Source organism: Siniperca chuatsi, linkage group LG6 (genome assembly GCF_020085105.1).
Source record: "Siniperca chuatsi isolate FFG_IHB_CAS linkage group LG6, ASM2008510v1, whole genome shotgun sequence".
Classification (NCBI taxonomy): Eukaryota; Metazoa; Chordata; class Actinopteri; order Centrarchiformes; family Sinipercidae; genus Siniperca; species Siniperca chuatsi.
Window position 1 is genome coordinate 10,456,490 of NC_058047.1, and position 22,054 is coordinate 10,478,543.

Here is a 22,054-nt window from a genome sequence, read left to right on the forward strand (position 1 = left end):
ACATGGGCACCCACTAAATGTGTGGACACATTATGACCCCGATATGATTACATTTGATAATGAAATTCTATTTCTAGCTACAGAAATAAGTGTAAGGTAAAAGTTTTAAAAGGTTAACTTATTTTAGCTGTAAAGATTTTATTTATCTATTGTCTTCTTTTCTGAACTTTGCTGGAATTCCCACCCATGACTGGAAACCGCTTAATTCTTTACAAAGCATGTAATGAAATCTAAGAGCAAATTAGGCCAGCGCTGTGAGGTGCTTTACATTTTGATGTTGAATCACATTCAGGCCATGCGCCAGCATAGCGATGACATTTAACGTCAGTGTACAATCAAAGGTAGCATCAGCCATGCAGCCAGGCTGCAATAATACTACACCCACGCCTGATAACCCACATACAGATACATGGAGTACAATGTACATAAGATGGGCTGCCATGGTAACTGCTAGGGTCTATGGACTCTCTGCTTGAAGTTGTCTCCATGACAATTCTGTGTCTCCTTTCGCCTTTGTCTCTTAACTTCTGCCTTAGTTCATTAAGTACTTGATATTTGGATAATTGGAACCTGGGTAGGTGGCCAGCTACTTATGAATACACAGATTTTACCTTCTACTTTTTCAACCTTCTGGCAACCACTGCAATCACTACTGTATAGTATGTGTACACATTCAAGTAGTTTGAATTTCGAATAAAAAACAGACAGCTCTACCATCTAGTGAGCTGGAGAGGTGTTTGGGGTTGAGTGTGAGAGTGCAAAGCATATTGGTACTCACAGGGACTGTTCTTAACTTTATATGGACAGAAGAGTCACTGAAAATTGTATTGTCTCAATTGACGACAGCACACAAAACCATGTATTTTTCTTGACAGCAAAGTAGTTATATTGTTTCTTTTCCAATACATTTTTGGGATTTCTTTTTTGTTCCACTAAGGTATAAAATATGAGTAATTTGATTCAATGATATTCACTGTAGGTGCACATGTGCTGTGTATATACAGTATATATACACATTGACATGCACATCGCTATTGAAGGACAAAACTCAAGCTTTGGTGATGTTTATGTTTGCACCTCTGCCAGATCTCGTGAGGGTCTAAAGTCTTGTCAATCACAGCCTCTCACACAAAGACACGCACACACACACATACTCCCCACAATGCCATCCTGCTTCATAGTATCTGTAGGGACCAGCTGCACTGCATAGCCACAACACAGCCAAGCAACACCACTTCCATTCTCCCCTCCTTACAATATAGGTCTATTCACAGCACCCCTCCCATCCCGGCTCTGTGTGTGTCTCCATAATGCAGCCCTTTAGCTCCCATTCACATATCCACAGCAGAAACCCAGTAGGCACCACAAAAGGACACACCGCCTCCCTTCCACAGCTTCAGGAAAATCAATACCTGGAAAAGAAAAACCTAAAATTGGATCTGTCATTTCTTTAGTCTAAAAATTTTGATTTATCTAAAGTAATTATCAAGTGAAAAGTTAATGTAACAGGTTTTATGATGATTTTAAGTTTATATGGCACACGCATGTATGTGTACTGTATGTAGTTGAAACGGTGCAATCAATAATGTTTCTTCATTTAAAGGTCCAGTATGTAGGATTTAGTGGCATCTAGCGGCGATATTGCGGTTTCCAACCATTTTAGTACCGCTTGCATCACCCTCCCCTTTCAAGCGTGTAGGAGAAACTATGGTGGCGAAACAGCCCTATCTAGAGCCAGTGTTTGGTTTGTCTGTTCTGGGCTACTGTAAAAACATGGCGGTGAAACATGGCAACCTCCATGGAAGGGGACCCGCTCCCTATGTAGTTAAAAACGGCTTATTCTAAGGTAACGAAAACACAACAATTCAGGTTATTATACACTAATGAAAACATACTTATAAGTATTATATTCCATTTCTGTCAATAGCTCCTCCTAAATGTTATACACTGGACCTTTAATGTATTTTACAAGCTTTTCATGTAATGCAGAATTTCTTGTGTAGATGGAAATTAACATTAAATAAGGTGTGGTAAAATAATTTTCCAAATAAAGGTGTTTGCTGTAATTGCGCTGCCGTACAGTAGTGAGTGTATCCACTATGTGTGTATTAGCATAGCCTCCTAGCCATGCTGACACTGATATGACAGCTCGGATTAAGGAGATCCAGCCTACAGCGTCTTCTCTGGTCACAACACTTCCATGTCTCAGTCCTCATACCAACTGTAGCCTCACAGCTAGAGTAGTTCTCTGCTTCTTCTTCTCCCTCACTGCAGAGTCGCACCAGCTTGTATCTTTTAGTTCAATAAATGTACAAGAATCTTCATGAACAACATCATTAACATTTTCATCTGTGTATCCAGTAAATTTCAGACAGGGTTTGTCCTGAAAGGGTATAGAAGTAATGTGTTTACAGTTCAAGCGAGAAAAGGCTTAAAACTACTCTGGTTTGGAAGAAAAGAAGAGACATTTAGCATAATCAACAACATAGTGGATATCTGCATATCCCTGAACATACAGTAGTGACACATACATGCATACATACACATTTCATGTTTCTCAATGAGTAAAGTATTGCCTGTTAGTGGTGTTAAAAATGCAAATAAAATGCAGGTCATGGCTGCATTTTATACTATGGGATTTATTCAATAAATATTTATTTGGTTTTCTTTGTACTTTCACTTGAAATAGATTTTTTTGTCAAAGACTTATTTTACATTCAGCCTTTACAGATGACAGAAGAGATGCACATTATATCCTGACCTACATGGTGCAAGGAAATTGGAGCTACAGAATTATGAATATGTCAACCTGAGTGGTCAGACAGGTCTTCACCGCCATGTAGTGTGAGGTTAAATGAAGATGCCTGTCTTTGATCTTTAGCTCCTCTTTACCATTCAACTGGAGCAATCCCAGTGTACGCAGTATACATGGTGACATTGTGCTGGAAGTGAATTTGGTGTTTATATATATATATATATATATATCCACATGTCCACATGCTGTAAGCTAGCTCCTATCTATATGGAATGTGCCTGCACAACCATTACTGCCTTAAATAGGATACCAAAGAGCCAAGACTGGCAGAAGGTCTATCAAGAGTCTACATGGAAACTAGTACTACTAATTTCATTTTTGGCAAATAGTGTCAATTTGTGACATCTCAATTTCTAATGCAGTTTCTGCATTCAGGCAAGTAAGGCATGCTACACCAGAGGCAATGACTACTAATGTTGTCAGTACTTCAGATTCTTCTTCTTCAGTGCCTTCAACCTTGGAACTGAATCCAGACAAAGCTTGGCCCACTGTTGATAAATATAAACGCTGGCTTCTGCCTGCTAAGCTGGTTTAGTGATGGTCCGTCGATGGTGCTCACTGAATGTTTGTATCCAGGCAGTGAACCAGCTCTAATCTGCCCCACTAACCACCTATCCCTCCATATCCCAACCCCCAGACTCTTGGACAAGAGAGTTGTCCCTAATCGGAGCTACAGAAGCAGCTACATTTACATTTTACCCTTCAGGCTAATTAAATGACCTGAAATTCCTTGATAACCAACCTCACAAACAACACTTTGTAAACCAGTCAGTCAGTCAGTCAAAGAGCAAGCACCTCATTCAGACAAAGAGCAAGATACTGTCACACAATCTAATGAGGTAAAGTTGCAGAGTAAAATAAGTGAGGGGGCTTTGGAAGTTAGTGGAGATAAACTAATAGTAGTTAGAGCACAGACTGCATATTGTAGATATAGGCCCCGTTGCCATCACATGCCATTCCTGTACACCACTTTATTATCTTTCAATGAAAAAACGGTCCGAGCCACTTTGTTTATTTCCCATTCACAGAGTCAGAGCTGTGTACAAACAGCAGAATTATTATTTTTTTCAGCGCACACACTGAATGGACAGCTAGTGGATTATGAGGAGATATTCGCTGAATTTCAAAAGGTTGTGTATCGGATACGCCACCTTTAATCAAGAATGTCATGACTTTGTCATAATGCATTAGTCATAATACTTGTATTTGTATCTGTATCCTCAGTACCTGTGGTAGTGTCTGGATTACGGGTACTGACCAAAACAAAAGTACCGCTAGCCGGAGGTCTTGCAAAAACACAGCTTGACTGATGTGAACAAAACACAATAAGAGGAGATGGAAAGCTCTGGAGGTCTGCAGCTCCCTCTCAAGATTTGAAGAATATTTGTGTTCTTGATTCTTGTCATTGTAGTCTGATCAGATCAAGTCAAAGTGGTGAGTTTAGAAGCTTCTTGCACCAAGACCAGCCCTGTACCAGGGTAAATACTGGAGAGACTTGATATAATATCTCTGACTGGAGTGTAGCTATCTGCTTCACCTGTGCATTATTCCACATATTTACATATTTACTGCAGTCATCTGTTGTCAACAACAGCAAGGAAAGAGCATTTCTCTTTTACCCTTCTGTTTTTTTCAACCTGTTCAGTCCTGGAGCCTGTGCTGGTCTTGTACAGACAAAACCTTATTGTCATCCGACCAGGGCATACAATACTGTCTGTCCCCTGGTCAACATTCAAGATCAAGGCTGACTACTGTAAGCTTTTACATGACTGCCAGGTTCTGTAATTCTGTAGACATTGGGTCAGCAATGTGGACTTGTTTAAACAGCATCTGAATGCTTATTTGTACAGACAGGCCTTGGATTGATGTTTTCATGTTATCTTTGAATGTGAAGTCTGTCATTTGTTTTGTTTTTATTGAATGATTTTATTGATTGAGCACTATGTGATGCTTGCTTTTGAAAGGTGCTGCATATATAAACTTTACTCACTTAATTACTTACTCACCTTGTCCTGGTAAAATGTCCTTGAACAAGATGATGAACCCCATACCACCTTACTTACTGTACTGTAAGTCGCTGTTGATGTAGATGTAGATGTAAGCTCCCTGCTTATGCTAACACATTGCTGGTGAAACTGGAATCAGCAGGAACCCAGGGGTGGTGGAGTGTGGGATGCTGAGAAGCAGTGAAAGGTGAATCAGCCTCCACCTTTGTTTCCAAGTGGCCCCGCTGGCTTTGTTTTGGAGCAGAATGAATTATTAACAGTGGCCTTCTGGTCGTGTTTTTCAGCAGTGTCCACCTCCAAAGGTAAAGAGCACTGTGCTGAGAGATCTCCATTGACTGGCTCCTTCCATAGTGACAGCAGAACTGTCTACATGAACTTAGTCTTCACTTCACTTTTTCCTCTCTTTCTGACCCCTCTCTCTGTTTTTCCATCAAACGGTTTCTCTTGAATGACCAAATTAACCAACACCGGTGCTGAAGAATATCTGGTCTCCATGACAATTAAAGAGCCGTCCTTCTGCATGGCAGACTTGCTTGTATTCCAGTTCACAATCACACTGCATGAAACACACTGTATTAAACCTTAAAGGGATATTACACTTCGCTTAAGTGGAATATTCTTTAATGTTGACCTCTCAAACATTAGTTAACAGATAATAAACCTCAAGTGTATTGGCTTCCATTGGTGTCTGAATTTATATCATTCCTTTGCTGCTTTTATCTTGATGAAGTAATGATCAAATTCCAACACCTGTAACTGACCAAGTACTGTCACTTTATTCTATTCTATAATTTTATTATTCTCACTACCTCACTTTACAACTTTTAACTCAGTACATTATGGTGATATAACTCATGTGTTGTATCATGTGTTGTACTTTTTTTAGTAAGGTTTTGAATCGCTGTCTCAACAGTGATTTAATTAGATTTTTCAGGTTGGTGATTTGATTTTGAAAACATGAACTGAATAAGGAATGACTTGCCGATATAGTAATATTCATTATGTTTACAAGTGCAGTAATGTGAGACAATACATATTCTTCTACAAATTGACACAGAAAGCAAAATTATGATTTAAGCATTATTATAAAATTAGAGCAATGTTAAATGAAAAGTAATGTTTCTATTATTTCACAAAATGTAATTATACTAATGTTTAGTGATGTAAATTAATGCTTGTTATATTATTGTTGACAAGCTGGAAAAACTATAGACAAAAAACTGAAATCTAAAGTTCAAGTATTCTGTATTCTCAATATTAATAAAATAAACATTTTCCCTTATAGCTAGGTTACCTGAACTGCAGATACAGATTGTAAAGAACATTGTTTGTGAAATAATGAAATAATTACACCACGACGCAACTAGACACTCTTTTAAGTTCAATTCCAGCGGCCACTGCCTCCATATCTAAAGTCAGTGAGCCTGTAAGGCATTTTCATTGGCTTGAATGCTCATAAGCAGCATGTGGTCTTAAACAGGTGGTGTGTCAAAGAATTGGATTGGCTGCATGTCACCTTTTCCTGTATAATATTCTTACTCTTTTTACATTTTCCTCAAGAACATTCAATCAGGTCTACAGTAGGTTCAGCCATTGTATGTGAATGGTTCTTCCTCTGAAAGGCACATTCCCTTGTGGTTGTTCAGATAACACATTTGGTTTTCCACTGCTGGTTTGATATGTGACTTTCTGTGTGGATTAGAACAAGCACTATTCTAGAATTTTGTTTGTTAAATTAGACACATTTACATAGGTGAATAGTATCGTGTTCTATTATCCATCTGCTGTAATTATACTTTGTAGACTTACATGATGTCTATATTTTTCCATTAAGGATTGCAGAGTGCAACTTTAAATGTTCAAGCAACAGTGCTCCCTCACTGACTCATCACGGTCAACTCAGCCACCAAATTTTCTTCTGCTTGTTGTTTGAGTCTTCATAGTGTAAACCCCCACCTCCTGTGTGATGGGTTTCGTTCTTGTCATGTTTGCTCCTTTCAAGCATTTATTTTTTCACAAATAATCAAAAGCACTCTGCTCTTCCTGCCAGGTGCAGTGTTGTTTTCCAAGGTAGCCATTTTCTATCCAATTTGCAGCCAGCCACTCCTTATTGTCTCTAATAGGCTCTAATAGTTCAAAGAAAGAAAACAATAATCTTAACAAAGTTGCGCTGAATTTTCTTTTTTGCAAGATTCTCCTGCCCAGCCATGATGCTCGACAGTTTCTTTCCATCTGCCCTTCTGCTTAGCGAATTTGCTGTCACTTGATCCTCTTTATCATCTGCTGGCCAGAGGATGCTCCCAACTGGTCGAAATGCCGGGCAACTGTAACTAAGGGGCAGGCAAAACTGTGCTAAGCTGTTTGTTAAATAAATAATAAATAAAGTATCCAGAAGAACCTGGAGCATGGCTGCATTAAGGGAGTTTACTCATTTAACTAGGATTAGCCATCCAAGATGTTTCATGGGATTATGTTGGTTGAGTGTCATTCTATATACATATACATTATATAGTATACAGTACTGTATATACTATGTATTTTAGAAAGTGGCAAGTGGAGGCTGATGACCACTGACACTAACAGGCATGGTCTTTCCTTCTTCCCCCAAAGTAGAGACAGTATAATGAATGACTCATAAGGATGTCATGAAATGTACATTTTGCTATTTTTTTGCTGTAATATTTTATCTCATGTTATATTTTCAATGCTGTTGGTTGTTTTTATGTATGAATGAAATAGACCTTTGTTTTTTAAACATACTGGGGCTTGGTAGATGTATGGAGAAGAGAGATTGAGAGGATGGGGTAATATGTATACGGTAAGTAATATGTAAATAGGAAATGTATCCAAATTTACCTCTGGGAGAAAGCCTGTGTGAGAGACAGAATAATGTGGCAGGGAGCCTCAGGTGCAGCTGGGATGGGAGGAGGCGGGGCAATGAGCGAGAATCTGAGGGAGAGAGAGCGAGAAAGAGGGAGGGTTTGTGTGTGTGTGTGTGTGTGTGAAAGAGAGAGATTGAGTGTGCAAGCTAGAGAGATTGTGTGGAGAGGGAGGGAGGGAAGTGTAAGCCAGTCACAGCATCTCTCCTTCTCACTGCACCAGGGCTGAGGGACTCTTCGTCCCCTCGCTTCCCTCACTGCAGATTTAACTCATTTCCATCAGCGCAGTCATCTTTTTTTTTTTTCCTTGCTTTTTACTTGCTGCTTTTGACAGATGCATTGCATTCATCTCTTTCTGTATGCCAGGATCTAAGGATTTATTTATTAAAAACGTGGGTTGTCCTGTTAAATGGAATTAAAAGGGGGACGTTTACAGAGGACAGTGCTTAAAACTGGGACTCCGACTAGGACTTGGTCTTTTCTTTATGCTAGTAGAGTGGATTCCCCTTTTGTTGCACTGCCAGTGTTTTGTTCAGGGCGACAGACATACTGAGAAAGGAGTTGTAGGACCTCATACCTCTACAACTAAACAGAACGCATACTTCAAAGGACCAAAGCAAGTTAGAAAATCTCTGGTTCCATCAAGCACTTGAGGAGAAGGTGCTAAGCCTTCCCTGCCAATGCTTCAGAATGTCACAACAAAAATGCAAGTAATAAGTTTATGGGATAAATATAAGGATTGCCGATTGATCCCCACACCCCTCTCTGCAAGTGTCTGCCACAGGATTGCTGAGGAGTCGAAGTGAGTGGAGCGCTGAGTTATTCAGCTGGCCTCTCGTTGCTCCAGGAGAGTCCTTCCACCTGCCTGCATGGGAGTCTGACATTTAACACTTTCATCAGCTACTGGACTTTTACATTTGTTTGTCTTTTGCAACTTGCAGTCCAGAACACTGAGAGGCAAGTTTGCACATTTGGATTTAAAGTTTAAATCACTTTAATGGCAGAACATCCAGACATTTTGATGCACTTGGTTTTACCTCATTCTGCCTAGGGATGCCTTGTAAACACATTTTCCCCCCAGCGCCATGTGTGCTGAGAGAGCTGTGACATTATCTCCTGCGGAGATCCCCATGTTGTTCTAGCCTGTGACTGTGTTTTGATTCAGACAATAGCTGGGCATACATGGGTTCCAGACACTGACCAGACGACCACCAAAATAAGGGAAGCCTGCTGTTACATAGTAAACACACTAGCACCCATGGCACAGTGAAACTTTGGATTGAATTGAATCGTTGATTCGCAGAGATGGATTTAATTTTCTTCTCCAGAGTTTGGTATACACCAAGAAAGACTCCTGAAAACCTTTTTTCCCCCCTAAGTAATGGTTACCTAAAATGTATTTTTTGAAAGGTAACTGCACTGCAAATTTTATCTGATCTCTAGGTGGGAAATAGGAGCCGTATGCTGCTGACTTATTTGATCTCCTGTGAGGATCTGTCAAGAGAGAAGAGCATTGTGTTTTGCTTCATGCTTTAACCTCTTCATATGGTGTCCTCGCTGGCATGCTCTGTGCTCTCCGCCCTTGTGAGGACAGCTTATGCCCTCAGCCTCCCAGTGGCAACCCTTGTTAGAATCAGACGATGAGGCCACAGACTGGCAGGCAAAGCAGCAGGGAAATTCGCCTTTGGAATAGATGCTGGCCACAGCACTGATGTTACCCTGCTTTAGATCTACTGAAGGAATACAGCTTTTTTTTTTTCTCTGCTCCTGACTGTTACCCACCCACTACTTTCACTAACCATGAGTGATTGGAAAAGGAGAGCTAAACAGGTTGTCCTACCCTCCCAGAAGCTCTATTGATTTTCCTCCAGTCAGTGTTCATTTGACTGAGACCCAGCTATGTGAGAGTAAGGTGAAAGAGAGAGTGAGTGTGCTAGAGAGAGTATTGAGCTCCATTAAACTGAGGGAGGCTGCAGACACCCAGTGTAGAGCAGGTTGGGCAGGCAGTTCTCCAGTTTCAGGCTAGCTGCCTTATGGGTGGCACACCACAAACCTGACCCACCTGGATAGCACCCAGAACAATGAACCAGTCTGAACTGACAACGGACCCGGTGCTCACTGCCAACAGCAGCCATGGAGACTTCTTTCCTGGCAGGGCCTCAAACCACTCTTGTCCCTTGGGATGGGGGCTGAACGAAGGCCTAGAGGCTTGCGCCCTGGAGACTGCTGTCATTGTACTTCTGACAGTGCTCATTATTGCAGGGAACCTGACGGTGATCTTTGTGTTCCATTGTGCCCCTCTGCTACACCACTACACCACCAGCTACTTCATTCAGACCATGGCCTACGCTGACCTGCTGGTGGGTCTTAGCTGCCTGGTGCCCACCCTGTCTCTTCTCCACTACCCAGCAGGTGTCCAGGAGCCAGTCACATGTCAGGTCTTCAGCTATGTGATCTCTGTTCTGAAGAGTGTTTCAATGGCCTGCTTGGCTTGTATCAGTGTGGACCGCTACCTGGCCATAACTAAACCACTATCTTACAACCAGCTGGTGACGCCATGCCGGCTACGAGGCTGCATCACCCTAATCTGGGTCTACTCTAGCTTGGTTTTCTTGCCCTCCTTCTTTGGGTGGGGTAAGCCAGGCTATCATGGGGACATTTTTGAGTGGTGTGCTCATTCGTGGCCCACCTCTGCCCTTTTTACAGGCTTTGTGGTGTGTTTGCTCTATGCACCTGCTGCACTTGTGGTTTGTTTTACCTATTACCATATCTTTCGCATTTGCCAGCAGCACAACAGGGAGATCAGTGAACGACGGGCACGTTTCCCCAGCCAGGAGATGGAGGCTGGTGAGGGGGGTGGCGGTGGGCATCACGGAGGGCATGGACCAGATCGGCGCTATGCGATGGTGCTCTTCCGCATCACCAGCGTTTTCTATATGCTTTGGTTGCCCTACATAATCTACTTCCTGCTAGAGAGCTCCCATGTGCTGGATAGCCCTGCCCTCTCCTTCATCACCACCTGGCTGGCAATTAGCAACAGCTTTTGTAACTGTGTCATCTACAGCCTGTCTAATAGTGTGTTCCGCCTGGGCATGCGTAGACTCTCGCAGACGATTTGCTCCTTCAGCCACTGCGCAGCCGATGACAGGGACTTTGGGGAACCTAAACCAAGGAAGAGGGCAAACTCATGCTCCATCTGAAGGGATGACTTTTACAGGATGAGGATAATCCTGGAATCTATGAATGGGAAACAGGAGCTTAGCAGCTAGTTAACTTTCAGTTAAATTGGCAGGGCTTAACCAAGCAGAAAACAATTTCTGTTGTATTAGCCTATTGGCTGACACAAGTGATATTGCCTTGGTCACAATAAACCATGGTTTATTGCATTACAAGCTTTTCAAGGAGATGGATGCAGTGTCTAAACAGAGATTTAATGAGATGGGCACTCTGTGATGGCTTTTATTCTATTGTATGTAATTTAGCTGTGGATCACATAGAAAGTTGTCTCCCCATGGCTTTCTCAGTGTTTACATCTCACTGTATGTCATCAGCCAGGTCAGACATAGTGGGAAGACAAAACTGTAAACTCTAAAAGATTCACAAATATTTCCTCAGACATCAAATGTGACCACACCATTTCATGCCTGTTAAATTTGTTGTTGTGATTTGGATCGACCTTCTAGTCTCCGTACTTTCTATGACTGTCATTAGCAGAGACAAGATAACCTACACTTACTTGTGTTCACAAACCTGTTTAAAGGTTGTAAATGGATATTTAATTTTTTAACTGTATAAACACACAGTGACAATGACGACAGCCATTATGCTGCTGATAAATAACATGGCGTATGGCCTTGACTGTTTTCTAGAGGAAAGTGAACAGTCCCTTTCTGCTGAAGTATTTGTGTTGAGTCTGTAAACATGATGTGGGCAGGTGAACAGGAGAGAGATGCAAAAAAAAAAAAGTCACGATGTACCGGTCAGGTGTTCTGCCACATTTTTTCCTATCAATACAGTGATTGGCCCATCGCCGATCTGACAGTTGGTTGAAATTTGGATTAACTTGTTTACTCAGACCTTCTGATATAGCACTGCGGAGATAGTTTTGCAAAACATACTGCTACATCACAGCATTAGACCAAGGACTGTAAATGAAGTTAAAATTCCCCAAAACGGGAATTAATTAAGTTTTCACTTGACTTAACATGGTTACTCATCTATAATGTAGATAAATGTGTAGTAAATATTAGCTGATTAGACAAAGGATGTGTTGGGTTGACGCTGAGGCCTCTATATTGAGGGCAGTGAACTGATGCTCTCAACAGATAACTACCCAGAGTTTTTTCCCAATGTCCCCACTTGCGCTTATGAAATAGCCCATCAGTGCCAGGATTCCCACCATTGGCTTGGCATTTCTGATATGGCTGTGTTAGGAGTATTCTGCAGTATTCTAACAGTTTGATGCATGAGCGCATATGGAGAAGTATACAGGATAGTGAACAAAACAGAATTGCCAAAATACAACGCCATTATCTAATTATTAATTTCATATTATTATTTTTAATGGAAAAGGAAGTTAAATTTGTATAATTTTACTTTAGAAACAGAATTCTGTAAATGAGCTCACTTATGGGTCACTTATATGTAAGAAAAGTGATAGCAGTGGCAGTGTAGACCTGAAAATGTAGCCTGGTTTTGGGTGCTTTGCATCAGTGACAGTTATCTTTGTTGAAGATGATTGTGGATTTTATTTCCCAGCAGTGGTGGACAGGGGCTCAGGTGATCTGATCTGCCTGGAGGTTGCTGTGAGGTTAAAACTGATGTGAAATTACATGCTTTGATGTGGTAAAGGTTTAAGACTATCAGTAGCTTATCTCGTGGTGGTTTGTTAAACTGCAGACTGGACAATCCTCATTACTTTTAATTTGTCCCACTCTCTCTCAGCTGTACCAGTTCTGTTGCTGATAAAACATGAAATGTTACTGCCCTGAAACTACAGGCCTGTATGTCTTGCAGACTTCTCAATGCTTTTGTGAACAAACACAGTATTTAGTGGGCACTTCTCACAGTGTCAAACCTAACTGGGAATTACACTGTAATTTTTTTGGGGCAGGAATAACTTCTTGATTTCCCTTATCTTTTTTCATGATATTTGTGCCCAAACAACAGATGACAGATGCTGGGAAGAGCAAAGTATAGGTGTTAGAAATGGAGTCCTTATGGATTGTTTGTGGGCTTCTTCTTGGAGATGCGTAGTTAACTCCATTCTGCTAAAATATTATAGTTCTTTAGTTCTTTAACTGTGCACATTCCAGCTTGGTAAAATCTGAAGACTGTTCCCCAGTCGTGGACTTTTGATATACAAAGTGCAGATGATGTGTGTTGTTAAAGCAACCTACAGACTGCCTTTGGTTATGATTCTCATCCTTTGCTCCACCACAGTATAGTCATTCCAGTCAGTTTACCTTGTACATTCCCTTGATCATTGGATCAGTGTCAAAGCATAATTCATTTTACATGAATACAGCCACGTACTATAGCCAATGACTTGATTACTGATTCCCCTCTTTGCTCATGTAGTAGTGTCATCTGTGGTTTAGGCCTTGCTTGAAGTGTATCTTTGTCCATGCTAGAAACCAAGTGACACAGCAAACCCAGCCCCTGATATTGTAACTGCATTCTATGCTGCTTAACAGTACCCTGTTTAAGTCATTCCTCATTTTAAAGCTGCATGAAGTGATTTTTGACTACTAGGGGCAGAGAGACTCTAATATAATAAGCCTTTATCTTATTATATTTTAGTAGCATGTTAGCAAGTGATTTGCTACTTACACATCCAGCAGAAACAGAGCTACATTATTCCAGGGTCTTTCCGGCCACCTGATGAATGTAAGTACTATGTTGTTTTTAAGCCAAGATTTGGTAAACCAACATCACCAACTGAAAAATATCTGTCTTTTGTGGGTTATCTACATACTGTACTTTCTTTACCAGCCACTCATTTAATTTGGTTTTTTGCGGTTTCACATGAGGCAGGTAGCCTACAGTCAACTTGAAATAATCATGTGCAGGGAGTGGCTGCCCATTATTTTGGTTTTGCTGGTTCCGACAACTAAGATAACCATCAGTGAGGTAAAAGCAGCTGTGTAAAGCTACAGTATGGGGTGTTGATTCTTAGTGGGATCATCAGCATTCATCACCCTTTAACATAATCAGGAGTTGTTTGACTCAGTGTTAGTATAAAAAAATATTGCTTTATGCAGCTTTAATGCATTACAGATTGTTCTGTATATGTGCCTAAAGATGTATTTTGTAGGAAAAGTGAAAAAAGACATTAAGAAGTAATTATTGTTACATGGACATGCTGCACTTTTTAAAGACATTTTCCAGCTACATGAACATACCTTGTGACCGTGTACACATCTGACGCTACATGTCATTGGATTTAGTTTTCATGACTTTGTGATACGTTCAGAGGGGTTTCCACTAGAACCAAGAATGGGCCAAGTCATTGATTTATCAGAGTCGATCTGACTTGTGCCTTTAAGTGGGTACATGTTCTACTGTCTGATTTCTACATAATATCTGTAAGATAAGAAGAGACAGCAGATTTGTCTTGTGAATTTCCTTCTATAGCCAAATGACCTGGCATATATGAGGCATAACAGTAGGGAACCACAGCATAATCGTGTCAAATACTAGACTTAAGATAATATTTTTTTAATTTTGATAGCTTGTGTTTTTGGTGCTCCTTTTGGAGCATAGTGCAGTGGGGTAGAAATTTATAGGATCTGAAGTGCTGTATTATCTTCACAAAGTGGTGACAAACAACAACAACATATAAGATGAGAAAGCAAAATTAATTAGCCTAAAATAAAATAGCACAGTTGTTACCATATAATGTAAAATTTGGAATATTCCATTTAAATGGAGATTACAGTATTTGGTCAGAAGTTGCACAAATATTCATTCCTTTGGTGGGCTTTTTTGTAGCAGGTTATGTGAAATGCGTGTCTTGGCTCAAGATTTCAAAAATCTAAGAGCCACTGAATGAATATTTAAAAAATAAATTGTTTATATATGTCTGTATTACACTGACCAGACTGAAGTGGTAGAAAATCAAAACTGTTATCTTGTTTAAACAAGTCGTCTTACTTTCAAGTGCATTGATCGGGTCTTTTAGTAAAGAGTTTAATTAATTACAAAATAATATGTATTTATTTATTAAGTTATGTTTTAACCTTTACACAATATACTGTATATGAGTATACTGTATATAAAGTGTGTGTATCTGTTTTTAATCTGCAGCCAAAAAAATCTGACAAATTCTGGCAAAGGTATGGCGCACCCATGTGTTAAATCAACTAGGCTGCTGATGTTTTGAGTAGGAGGCAGAGTGTGTTAACTTACACAGTATCTATTTTTTTATTTTGAAATTTTGTCAAAGGCTATGGTTTTGTTGTTGCTGCCAACCCAATAAAGGTGAAAATAGTAGACATTCATATCTGTGTAGATGCTTTTGTGAAATGTGTGTGTTTCTATAGCAACAATCACCAGTTAGCCAGCTTTCATTCATAATCAGTAGAGCTCTCCAGAGTGGCCCTCATATTTCCTCCGCTTGGCACCTATTTTAAGGAGTAATGAAGAGAATGGAGATGTAGGCTTTATGACTCTCTGGCTGCAAGTTTGAATCCCCAGACTTGATGCGGTCAGTGCGAGCGCACGCCTCAGCAAACATTGTAAAGGTATACTTGAGCAAGGTGGCTGGATATTGAGGAAGGTGGTTTGATATACAGTACCAGTTACTTTTGAAATGTAATGAATGTGTACGGTAATAATCACAGACGTAAGATAGCTGTGTGTGTGCATGAATAATGTAAATCTAGATGAAATGTATTTTGCTTTGTCTTCTATCTAATGAGCAGATAAAATATGTAAGCCATGTGGCTCCTCCTTGGAGAGACAAAATCTGGGATAAAAATTGCTACCCTGTAATTTCACAGCCATTGTGTCAGAGAATGAAGTCCAAAGAGAGGACTATGTTGTCATTTTCCTAATGATTATATGTCTGTCTAAAGTTCTGCCTCTGATGGTTGTTCCAGCTCATTTATGAAAAATTTCTTGTTCCATGCTTACAGGCAGGAACCAATTTCCATCCCAGATTCCTATCCTAACCTTAACCACAGCAAACAAACATACTGCAGAAAGATGACAACCATTGACACAACAAATATGGAAACAAACAATGAAAAGATTTAATTTTCAGGTTTTGGTCTTCTCATTTTCCTCTGAGCCTGCAGGCGGCTGATCAGGTGGCATTTGCTAGGTAACAACTCTGCAGCACGGTAGCCATTCTTTTAGTGCCATTGGGAGTTAATGGACACCATCATGTCCTCTCTCGGTGTGAACAGTATTCTCATTAAAGAGCCTGATCCCTTGTTCTTGGTCTTAAATTGGCCTTTGAAATTCATACACTCTCTCAGACTGCAGGTGAGCTTTGAAACAGCCATAACCCAACCATCTTCCCCGAGTAGTTTAGTGGAGAGACGAGCAAAATGAGATTGAAGGGATTATTGGAAGAAGATTGAAAGTAAGAACAGCAGATCATGGAAAGGAACTGGATAGAGAGAGAAAATATGGCAGGATATGTGAAGTTGTGAAGTAGACTGTCTAAATGAGAAGAGCAAGATAACAGAGAAAAGGAGGATCAGGAGGGAGGAGGGTAAGAAGGAAGGGGAGAGAGGGAGGTAGGGGGAAAAATAGGTGGGAAGAGGAGGGTTGGGGAAGGAAAAGAGGGAAGAAGCAAGAGATAAAATTTGAGGATGAAGAACAGTGATTAGGAGGATATAAGCAGTTTCACTCTCATTTCTAAAATGCTGTTAAGATCTATTTCAGTAAAATCTGAAAAACTTGAAAAAGGTATTAGTTTAGGGTAGTTTAGGGGTTTTATTTAAATACACAAATGACATTTGCAATACAAAATAAAAAACCCAATGCATTTCTACACCTTTATATAAGACATTTTCACAGTTTTTAGTAGCTTTTTACACTACCATAAAGGTTGCGTATTTAAGTATATAAGCACAAGAGGACGATTCTGAAATTATTATTTATAGCACCGTAAACTTTTTGTATCAACCTATTTAAAGGTGCAATGTGTAAGAATTGAGACTACGCTCCACCTGTCAAATTCATACTCCTAAAAATTTGAGGGCAGCATATCACATATCAGGTCATAACTGCTGCTAACTACCGTTAGCTATTTAGCTCAGTTAGCTAAGTTAGCTGTGCAGCTAACTTCCTAGCACAGGAGCTTTGGACCACCGGGAAGAGGAGGTTTTCAGGCCCGGGGCAGTGGGGGACACAGCGGGGAATGCTGGCAGGCTCCAGAATGGGCACCAGAACTGTAGCCAGGTGAGCTGGCAACTGTACCGGGCTCAGCAGCCTCTCAGTGAACACGGACAGACTGAGACTGGCAGAGGCCAGTTTGACGACAGGGAATACAGTACCGACGTGATTTACAACGGCTCTGACCAGGACTCTGGCTCCGGGGACAACAAAGACATGGCGAGTTTAGGCGGGGACAGGAGAGGCGTCAAGCGGAGAATGGGCATCAGAGAGGCAGCGACAGTGTGTAGACCCAGAATATTTTTCACATCTGAATCGGTGAATTAAGGATTTATTTTGACCAAACCAGAGTTGGTGATTGTTGGAACAGTTTAAAGACTAACCATGACGGTTTTGTTGAGTTTTATTTTGTTATTAATAAAGGGGAGAGAGGGAGCTAGCTAGTCTAATGGTATTAGAAATTAAGCTAGTCTAATGGTCTTAGTTCGGTAAAAGAGAAACTTGAATTCAGCAGGTGAACGGTTGTATTTTCCTGTTTACAAAGGAAAATAGGTGTACGAATATTTCCTTTCTTGACATTTTGTGAGTTTATTTTGTTTGTTTATTTATTAGACTAAAAAAAGCTAAGAGAGCTTGTGTAATGTAGCGAACTCGCTGCTGGCACACATCTCCCAGCTGAAACTATGGGGGGAGGCCTGAGCTATACTATCGGGCTACCCCCTGTTGAGGTACTAAGTGGTATTATGAGACAAGATGGGCTGGGGCTAGCTAGTCAGCATGCTAACTTCAGTAGATATCTCTGCATCACAATACATAGATGTCTTTGACATAACATAAAAACTGTTATTTCTTCAATTTTTGAATGTTTTAAAATCTTAAATCTCGTAAATTCTTACACATTGCACCTTTAAGCACACTGCTATGAAAAATGCTCCCTGCATCAAAAAAGGTAATTCTATGGCATAAAGCTTGAGAATTATTTTAATATACAGTATTGAGTCCTTTTTGTTGTGTTTGTATGATCAAGTGTGTTTTATTTTCGTGCCAGCAACCACATTTAAGATAAGGCAGTTTTTGGATGCTTTATCAGTTTTTTTCTTGTGTTTGATATCTAGTTTTAGAACAAAAATCTGTATTTGTTCCTCCTACCAGAAAGCATTTCATCCACACTAATTATTCAACCAAACCAAGAGCAGCTTCCCGGTCCAGGCCTGCTCAATATTCATGGCCAACACTATATCAGCAATTCCCTTTTATTTCCACAAATGGCAGCACTCGCCTCACTTCCTCTTTCCCTTTCCATCCTGCCACTTTCCTCCTCCTCTTTCCATCCTGATTGAGAAAGGACCACCTGACCCTCTTTTGAGGTGGGGAAGTCATAATTGGGGGGGATGCCAGTTCCTGCCTCTTTGTGCTAATGGTGGAGCCTTGCGGCGCCCACCAAAAGCCTTTGATGGCATAAGGAGGACACACTCATACACCCACACACCAACACTCCCTCATACATCTTGCATGGCCTCAGTCAGTCTTTGAAATTGTGCGACTGTGGCCCCATAGCTGACAGGTGTTGATGTAGGCATAGCTGATTGTGTGCTCTTACAGTATGTAATGTGCAGTGTTAAACATTTATTTATCCATTAAAAAGACTGAGGCTACAGCCACTCTAGTGGCTCTGTAAGGCTATACTTATGCGCAGCGGTGCTTTGAGCTAAACATCTGCAGGAGATCATCAAGTCATTAGGATTCATCCTCTGGGGCCAGGCATATCTGTACCAAATTTCATGGCAATCCATTCAATAGTTGTAGAGACATTTCACTAAAAAACATAAATGTCAATCTCATGGTGGCACTAGAGAATATCAGTGGATCAGCAAATTCATCAGTAGGATTCATCCTCTGGGGACCATGAATGTCTGTACATAATGTCATTGTAACCCATTTAATAATTAAGATATTTCAATCTGGACCAAAGTGGTGGACCGACAAGTGACAAGCCATCATTGCCATTCCTAGAGCCTCTAGCATGGCTAAAAAGTAAACATGCTCGCTCTTCTTTAGTAACGGCACATGCTCACACATTCACCTTATAACCACAATCTTCTACGGACTATGTGGGTTTACTGTCTCTTGTTAAAAACACAATGAAGGTAGTTGTTGTGGAAAGGTTCTTATTTTCTCATCTTTACCCAGTTTTTCCAACTGATTTTATGGTTACATGCCTGTTGTGGTAGTGGTGCCCTGGGATTTCTGCATGAACCTCTGGAGCAGTGATGTTGAGGTGTTCAAAGTAGTGAGTCCCTGGGACCCACAGGTGGTCATTTGAGTGGGTCCCAGGGAAATTGAGTGGGTCCCCAATAAAATTTGTGTTTTTTGACAAATTGTAGTGTTAAACTTGTGCTTGATGTTATATGGTTAGAATTATGGTTATTAATGTAGGTTGAAAATGTATCTGAAAATTAAGCTAACAGAGAGAGGGGGTCATATTATACAGAGAAATATTAGCTTTTTTTGGGTGAATAAATGTTAAAAAGGGAAGCAACGAGAATGCTGAGCTTACTTAGCTCACATCATGTTTAATTAGGAAAGTAGTTTAAAAACTGACTGTATACTGCCGTTAGAAACCGAGTACAATTAGCTGATAATTAGCCTGATCAGCCACTGTCAGGAATCAATCGAAACACACATTATTAGACTGTAAACCATTAATCAAACCAATAACTAACCACAGTCAACGTCAGACAACCTTATCATACTTTAGCAGTTACATAGTGTTTCTCTAGTGTTGACAAAACATTAAATATTATTGGGAAAATATTGCGCCAAACTCCGGCGGGAGTTTGGCGCAATATTTAGTAATATAGTATATATTATAGTAATGCAAAAGTGTGTGTGTGTGTGTGTGTGTGTGTGTGTGTGTGTGTGTGTGTGTGTGAGTGATGATTTGAGTTTTTTCACTTGTTACCAAAGTAACTACCCAGTTTGCTGCTTCCTGTTTGGTGCTGGAGAGTTACAGTAGATGTGGAGATGGTAAGAAACTGTTTTTTTGACAGCAAGATTTCTTTTGTTTATTTCTATGATTTCAACACGGAAGTGTTGTTCACAATGTAGCTTTATCATGGGAAAAATATGGTGCGTCAACAGCAACTGCGTCCTTTTGGATTATAACGCATACCTAGCAACATCACTGCCTCAGTGTGCCACTGCTCAGTGTTTGATGCTATCTTCACTGTAGTTTGACTGTGCAGAAAGTTATCGGTTTAACAAACCAAACAAAAATCCTACATTTCAAACATACTTTTGTGCAGTGCTTTTTGTACCAAAAGTTTCATGCATAATCAGAATTTCCAAACTTTGTCTGGATTTCAGTTGCACTCCATGGTTATGAGGTGAAGCATTTCTTACCTGGAAACATAACCAAAACTGTCCTAATTTCACAGACTTACTTAACTTGTTTACAATCACCAACAAAAATTACACACACAAGGAAAAAAATACCACATTGTTGCAATCAACATTTGTAGAGAATGAAACCAAAAACTGCTTAGGTTTCAGTCAGTATCACTTGTTTGTAAGCCGAATATGTATAGCTACTATGTAATGTGAGTTAGCTATAATGCATAATGAATGTTGTCATTGATTATGGAAGCACACAGTGATGTTGCAGAAAGTACCTGCAGTTTCATGAGAATACTGTGAGAGCCTCTCAGCAGAGCATACAGTAGGGACTTGACATTTTAATAACAACATGGTATCTTTTATTTTATAAATGTCACTGTTTCTCTAATTGCCATTGTTGCTAAGAGGTTACATTGTCCATCCAGTAACAAAACAGTTGCAGGTTCAATCTCTGTAGTGGGCCTGAATCCTGTCAAAGTGCCCCAGAGCAATAAACGGAACACTTACCTGCCCACTCATTGCAGGGTGCACTGGATAGGAACATTGGAAAATGCCTAAAACGTGGAATCACAGAAAGTCTTCATCAGTTGCTTTTCATAGTTCAGTATTCCATTTCACCTTTGGACCTGATGATTGCCACAGGTAGACCTTCTATCCATCAGTGGCAGCTTGACTGAGAGCTTTCTCTTCCATCTTTTCTAAGTGCTTTCGACTCTCCCAAATGAGCACATTGGTTTCACTGGTTATAAGAAACACTCAGTATTCCACTTTCAGTTTGAAAAGTCTGATTTTTCGATTATTGTCCTTTCAGTCTCCGTTGCATCATCGCTCTCTCTTTTTGTCTTGAGTAACGCTGACTCCACGACTATGAAACCACTTTGTGAAATCCCACCTCGCCCTTGAGCACCATAGCATCTCTATGGCTAGTGGTAATTATGAAAACCAATTTAGGTCAGGGTTGTTATTTGTCCTGTCATAGGACCGCATTGGCTTTGCTGATTTGGCTGGTAATGCTTCTGTCTGCTTGGTCAGGAAGAATTTTCTATGGTGATATGTTTGCATGGGTTATTTTTAACCTAACCTAGGAATAGCTGTTGTTTGCCACTTGACCTTTAAGGAAAACTCAGGTATATTTCAACCTGGTGTATTTCCCATAAATGTGGCCATTGTGACTCTCCACCTCCACTGTAGAGATTTGAGTGCATAAGGACTTGTGCAAAACCACGTGTATCAGGGCAAGCTGAATGACTCCTGTCTTTGAGTCTGACAGAAAGTAATCACAGAAAGTAGCCCCCTGGAATGGCTATTATGGCTAACTGCATAGGGATCTAAAATTATCTATTGTATACAGTCACAATGGCACCATTTATGGGAAGTACACCAGGTTGAGTTGTCTTTTGTGACTGATCTGAGGCTTTAACAATTAATACATTTTTGCAAAGTTAGGACATTTTTGGGATGGTCCTAACTTCTTTAAATAGCTTTGGCTTGGTTTTAGGATTAATGTCAGATTTAGATTTAAGTTAAAAATAGGGTAAATGTGAAAGGCAGCCATATTGCTATGAAGTGTGGGATAGGGACTGCATTATATCATAAATAATACAGCCCCT

The 22,054-nt window shown here is 40.3% G+C and overlaps 2 protein-coding genes across 3 annotated transcripts in view; both read left to right on the forward strand.

The window, feature by feature from the left end:
• The window catches only part of rabgap1l (RAB GTPase activating protein 1-like), a 121,484-nt gene that overhangs the window by 34,684 nt on the left and 64,746 nt on the right, over nucleotides 1-22,054 (forward strand). The gene's annotated exons all lie outside the window — the stretch shown is intronic.
• gpr52 (G protein-coupled receptor 52) lies at nucleotides 7,899-12,808 on the forward strand. Its single transcript, XM_044200458.1, has one exon. The coding sequence runs from the start codon at nucleotides 9,782-9,784 to the stop codon at nucleotides 10,898-10,900; it is 1,119 nt and encodes a 372-aa protein (XP_044056393.1). The 5' UTR covers nucleotides 7,899-9,781; the 3' UTR covers nucleotides 10,901-12,808.